We start from the raw sequence: 6,442 nt of genomic DNA, 5'->3' as shown, positions 1-6,442 counted from the left end.
TTATCTTATGATAAAATTCATTTGCAAGCAAAACATTGTCATGAATACTTCTCTTGGGTAAGAAGGCAGTCTGAAACGGACCAATAATTCTCTGAAGGATAGGCCTCAATCGATTGACAATAATCTTGGAGATAATTTTGTAAACCACATTTGTCAAACTGATTGGTCAAAAATGTTTCGAGAGTGAAGGATTCATGATTTTTGGAATTAAGGCAATGAAGGAATGATTTAGCTGCAGGGAGAAAGAGCCAGAGAGGAAAAAAGACTTGACTGTTGCACTTACTTGATCCCCCACCAAATTCCAGAAATGCTGGAAAAAAATTGATTGATATCCATCCGGTCCTGGAGATTTAAAGGGCTTCATATGCTTCAGAGCAGTGACAATCTCGTCATTATCAACTCCTCTAACCAAATTGAATTTTTCACCTTCATTAAGACATGGAGCTTGAACATTGAAAATCTGTGACATAAGATCAGGTTCCGAAGTAGTCATTGTCTCCTCAAAAAATTCACTGAGCCTATCACCTATCTGTCTCCTTTCAGTTAAAATTCCACCATTTCTATCTCTGATTGAGTGTATATAATTTCTTTGTCTTCAACAGTTTACCATGTTATGGTAGAACCTTGTATTATGCTCTCCAAACTGGAACCAATCTAGACAAGCTTTCTGCCCCCAATGATTTGCTTGTTGTACCAGGATATCATTATGTTCCAGTATCAATTCATTCTCCACCCTGAATAACTCCTCTGTCTCATTGTCATTCTCTATTAAACTTTGAATCTCTCTCGGCCTCGTAAAAACACATTCCAACTTATGTTCAACCTCGCCAAACACATGCTTATTCCACCATTTTAAATTTTTTGACAGGGTTTGAAGCTTCTTACATAAGACAAAAAGAAGGAGAACCCAACAACTCATTTTGAAAAGCATCTTTTATCTGTTCCTGACAGCCACCATGTTGCGCCCACATTATTTCAAACCTGAAAGGCCGTCTAATAGTTACCCTGTCTTGTATCAACTTTAAAATCAAAACTTATGATCAGAACTAGTGGCCAACTCATGATGAACTCTACAATTAGAGAATCTTGAACGCCAACCTTCATTTGCCATCATTCTATCAATTCGTTCCCATATTCTGTGACGCCCATTCTGTCGATTTGTCCAGGTGTAAATACTACCCACAAAACCCAAATCAAACAACTCACAATCATCAATCATATCCAAGAAAATCCTAACTTTGGAATAATTGAAAAGTTTTCCTCCACATTTTTCTTCGGGACATGTTATTTCATTAAAATCTCCCATGAGCAACCATGATTCATCATTTGTGGGTTTAAACATAGTAAGAACAGGCCAGTGTAATCTCCGAATGCAAGACTTAGAGTTTCCATAGACACATGACAAAATGAAACATTCTTGTACTCCATTCACTTTTACTGAGATTTTATAGTGAATGAACCAATTGTGGTCGGACATCATTACTTCAACAACCACACTTCTTTCCCAAAAGATCCACAACCACCAGACAAACCTTGGCTTGGGACTACAAAAGACTTGAAATCCCCTAATATTTTAATTAAACTGACTCCTTTATTTACAGAACACTTAGTTTCCATAACAAACATAAATATAGGCCTGACATCCTTGATTTTTTGTTTCAGCTCCTCCATCATCGAAGGCTGGCCACTCCCTCGACTATTCCATGCTAGTAGACTCATGGAATCCTTGGGGTCTGCTTACGGCTAGAACCCTTAACCGACTGATGTTTTTTTCCTTTCCCAGCTGAATTCTTCTGCAGTATATTAGGAAGCACAGCAGCCACCTCAACTTCATTATGAACAGGAGTTTTTCTTCTAGCTTCTCGATTTTCCTGAAAGAAACTTTCGACCATTTCATTGACATTCTCCCTGTCTTGTTTCATCGCATCTTTGGCTGCTACCCCTGCGATATTTCTTGCCTTTTATAAGAGTATTCCTCCTACTGAACAGCCTGATCATGTAGTTGAGACAAATCAATGAAATGGAGCTTCTTAGGATCAGTTGAGATCTGTGCAAATCCAGGCGGGCATTCTAGTTCATGTAAGGGATGAAAATTTTGAAAATCCATTTGAGTTGAGAACCCCAGCTGTCCAGTGTTGTGCGCTTCCACTGTTAGAGGTAGGTGATCGTGTGGATTTTGCCATCCAAGGTCATTGCTAGGTCCAGCAGTCGCATGCAGTTGAGGTGATGAAATGTCAATGATCATGGGTCCTTTTAAAGGTTCAGCAGATGTGTTCATGCGCTTTGAATTTACCGAAGAATCAGCCATATTTGTAATCATCGGAAGAAGTGGTTGGTTGAGATCAGTGCCAAACAACAAAGAGAATCCAAATACAATTTGGTCTCCAATGGGTTTTGGAACAATGTGAGTTTTGGAAGAATAGAACTGAAACCTTTGTCCTCCTGGTGAAACTCTAACTTCATTCCCATGACTTGCTTCAGTTACATTACAAGCTGCAAAATGATGTCCAATGAAGCCACACTTAAAACAGAAAATTGGCAGATACTCAAAAACAAAAGATATCCAGTCTACTCCATCAATGGATTCCGGTATGAGAAAGCCAGGTGGAATTGGTTCATGAACATCAAGCAACACTTTAACTCGAACACAACTAGGTTGTGTTTCTGTCTTAGGATAAAACTCCAGAAATTTGAGATCAGACATATCAAAATAACCAGATTCAACCAAGTTCCCCTCAATAATCTCCTTGTCCAAATAAACCTCAGGATAGTTATGTAAATGCATCCACACATAAAACTTTGAGAAATTTAACTCCTTGGTTTCATAATATTCCATCCATGGTATAATCTGAAAAATGTGTTGAGCTACAATCCAAGGCTGCCCCAGCAGAAGTGCAGCTACCTGTTCCTGAGACTCCATCTTGATTTGAAATATTTCACCTTTGTACAAAACCATGTCTTCAATCTTAAAAGGGTACCATGCTTTTTCAAGAGCTAATTTGATAGTGCTCATATTCAGCCTTCCATCCAGAACACGACCAAACAGAGTCATCTTATTATAGCCCACGTATTTACTCTTCATTTTCTCAGAACTGGTTATCATTGGAGGATCTGTATAAGGCATCTTCATCTTGGCAAAGCAAAATCCATAGCAAGCGGTTCAATGTAATTTGGGTTTTGGAGGAACGGAGAACCTTGTTTGTGTTAGGGCTCATGTAAAGAAAGAATTGAAAAAACTCGGTTTGAAGAACTGTGAAGAACCACTAAGCTGCCAATAACATTTTATACAGCCCAAACTCACCAGCATTCCAACCATATTCAAGTAGTCTTAACTCAACCTCATTTCTTACCCATTCATACAAGTCCATCTGTTTGCAAAAAACCCCATAATCTATCCATAATCTCCTTGGTATAGAACTAATCCGCCAAATGGCTACCTCTTCACTCAGACCATCATTGCCCAACATCACTCTCTCACTAAGGTCCAAAGTTAGGAACACGATTTAGTAATTGTTAGAGTTGAGTTCTTAGGGGTTTTGGTGCTTATATTTCCCATGCGGCACATGCAAAACATGATTACATGACGGCCAAAAAGTGTACACCTTTAATAGCAAAGATGACACAAACACCACTAGCCAAACAGTTTGGGATGTCATCTGATACACATTACCGTATTAATGTTGAATATAACTTGTATTGGGCGAATAGGATATTGTACTCCTCTGCCAAACACAACCTATAAATTTATCAAGTTGGAATTACTAATTTTTTACTATATAGCTTTTCTTTTATGTTTTGTACTCTAGAAAAAAGGCTCAATCAGTTTAAAAGCAAAACAACTCTTGCACAATCTTGATGCAGCTTAAATCTTGTTCTAGATTTTTTGAAACAGATTAATCTTTCGAAGTATCTTCAAATATTTGGTCAAGAGAACGTATGCCATCTCTGTACTTGTATCTCCATTTTACCCAGTTCTGTGCTTGTATCTCCAGTTACCATAATCTTGGTTGTTATTGTAGATTGATTAATTGTCGTGCTCTTTTGCAGATTAATATGGTTGGTCTAATGTACTTTAGGGATGTGGATTTCAATGCTCTAAATATCCCATTGGTAAAGCTTTCATAAATTTATTGTTGTGCCGATGTTTACTGTTTCACTTACTTCTGTTGTCATTATCTACGGTACATTAGTACCAAACCATGCTTGCTTGTGTTACCTATCAGAAAAAACATGTAGTTTTTTTAGAAACCAATAGTTATTTGATGTTCAATTTGTGCAGTCATAGGTAAGAGTGTAAAAAAAAACCGTTGACCCATCATCCAATAGGGTACCCGGTCTTCACCCGCCATCCAAACCCGCACCGACCCGAAAATAGACCCGCCCTGCCCCACCACCGTTTTTACGCGGTCGGACTATGGATGTACGTTTTTCGCAACAACTTCTTGCCGTGAGTGATTTTTTATCTCTACTAGTAGTATCTCCTATAACTAACATAGACTCTTAAATTCATCCGGATATTTTTGTTACCCATAATATCCCTAGACGAATAATTAAATCAAATACTTAGATATTTATTAATGAGGACTACTTGCTCTTTATTAAATTAAAATGTTGTTTCACATATTTGAATGAATAATCGGTCCTTTCAGTGAATTAAAAAACCAATTCCACGCCATATTGAATTGTACACCCCCACTAACTATAAATGACATTTAATTAGCAATAATTGGATAATTTAATTAGACGTTAAAGAAAATGAAAAGTCGAGGGAGAGAATACGAAGGGATGGAAACTCAAATATTCATTTCTTCTCGCCGTCCCTTATAAACCCAAAATCTCCCCACTCTTCCGACTCCTTAGGGGCTATTTGTTTTTTTGGGTTAAGTTATAAGAGGGTCTTATAAGACCATGTGTTATAAGAGGGTCTTATAAGATGGTCTTATAAAGTGGTTTGTTTTTAATTTTAAGTTCCTCTTATAAGCACTTGTAAAAATAGAAAAAACAAATACATGACATCTTATAGATGGTTATTTGACAAATATAACCCTACTTTACATCACATTTAACTTGAATATATTAATTTGAAATAAACGTATAGTTTGATTTTCGGTTTCAAATCAATTTTGATAATTAGAATATCAATTTTAGGAAACTACCTTAATTGGCGGTGGTAGTGGTAGTGGTCTTAATAGCACGGTGGTGGTGGTAGTGGAAGTGATGATATTGGTTTTAATAGCATGGTGATGGTGGTGGTAGTAGAAGTGGTGGATGTCTTAATAGCACGGTGGTGGTGGTGGTGATAGTTTTAATAGTACGGTGGTGGTGGTAGTGGAGGTGATGATATTGGTCTTAATAGTACGGTGGTAGTGGTGGTGGTGGTGGTTTTAATAGCACAGTGGTGGTGGTGATAGTCTTAATAGTTCGATGGTAGTGGTGGTGGTGGTAGTGGTGGTGGTGGTGGCAGTGGCGGCAGTGGTGGTGGTGGTGGTGGTAGTCGATGGTGGTTAGGGTAATGGAGTTATTTGGAAAATAAGATAATGAAAATGGAAGAAGAGATAAATGAGAAATTTGGGGTATATGGACGGGGTGTTTGAGTCATTTTTCAAGTTATAAGACTTATAGAATTGAAGTAGATCTAATTTTGGTACTTATAGAATTGGAGCCTCTTATAAGACATTTCTAGTAGAATGCCTCTTATAAGAGGTAAAAAACAAACCAAAAAAATGTCCAAAATCACTGGGCCACATCTTATAAGAGGTTATAACTTATAAGACCTCAAGGTCTTATAAGAGGCAAAAACAAATGGCCCCTTCCAATTCTATAAGTACCAAAATTGGATCTATTTCAATTCTATAAGTCTTATAACTTGAAAAATGACTCAAACACCCCTGTCCATATACCCCTAACCTCATTTATCTCTTCTTTCCTTTTCATTATCTTCTTCTCCAAATAACTCCATTGCCCTAGCCACCACCGGCTACCACCACCACCACCACCACTACCACCACCATCATCACCACCACCACCAAACTATTAAAACCACCACCACCATCATCACCACCACCACCAAACTATTAAAACCACCACCACCACTGCCGCCACTACCACTACCATCATCACCTCTACCACCACTATCACCGCATCTTATTAAGACTATCACCACCACCACCACCACCACGTCTTTATTAAAACCACCACCACCACCATCACTATCACCGCTTTATTAAGACCAATATCATCACCTCCACTACCACTACCATCACCGCCACTACTACCAGTAATATTAAGACTATCACCACCACCACCACCGTCTTTATTAAGATATCCACCATTTCTACTACTACTACTACCACTACCACCACCACCGTGTTATTAAGACCCAATATCATCACTTCCACTACCACCACCACCGTCTTTATTAAGACCACTACTACCACCACCG

General features: G+C 38.2%; 1 protein-coding gene across 1 annotated transcript; it reads right to left on the bottom strand.

Moving 5' to 3' along the window:
- Window positions 1-1,027: 1,027 nt before the first annotated feature.
- Window positions 1,028-1,477, bottom strand: LOC147482920 (uncharacterized). The gene has a single exon (XM_086579451.1). The coding sequence runs from the start codon at window positions 1,475-1,477 to the stop codon at window positions 1,028-1,030; it is 450 nt and encodes a 149-aa protein (XP_086435577.1).
- Window positions 1,478-6,442: the final 4,965 nt, after the last annotated feature.

Source organism: Coptis chinensis, chromosome 8 (assembly GCF_015680905.1).
Source record: "Coptis chinensis isolate HL-2020 chromosome 8, ASM1568090v1, whole genome shotgun sequence".
Classification (NCBI taxonomy): Eukaryota; Viridiplantae; Streptophyta; class Magnoliopsida; order Ranunculales; family Ranunculaceae; genus Coptis; species Coptis chinensis.
This window is presented reverse-complemented; position numbering and strand designations above follow the sequence as displayed.

What these genes read in the sequence shown, in the direction of transcription:
- LOC147482920 (XM_086579451.1), bottom strand. Translation starts at nt 1,477, where the DNA reads ATGTCCGACCACAATTGGTTCATTCACTATAAAATCTCAGTAAAAGTG.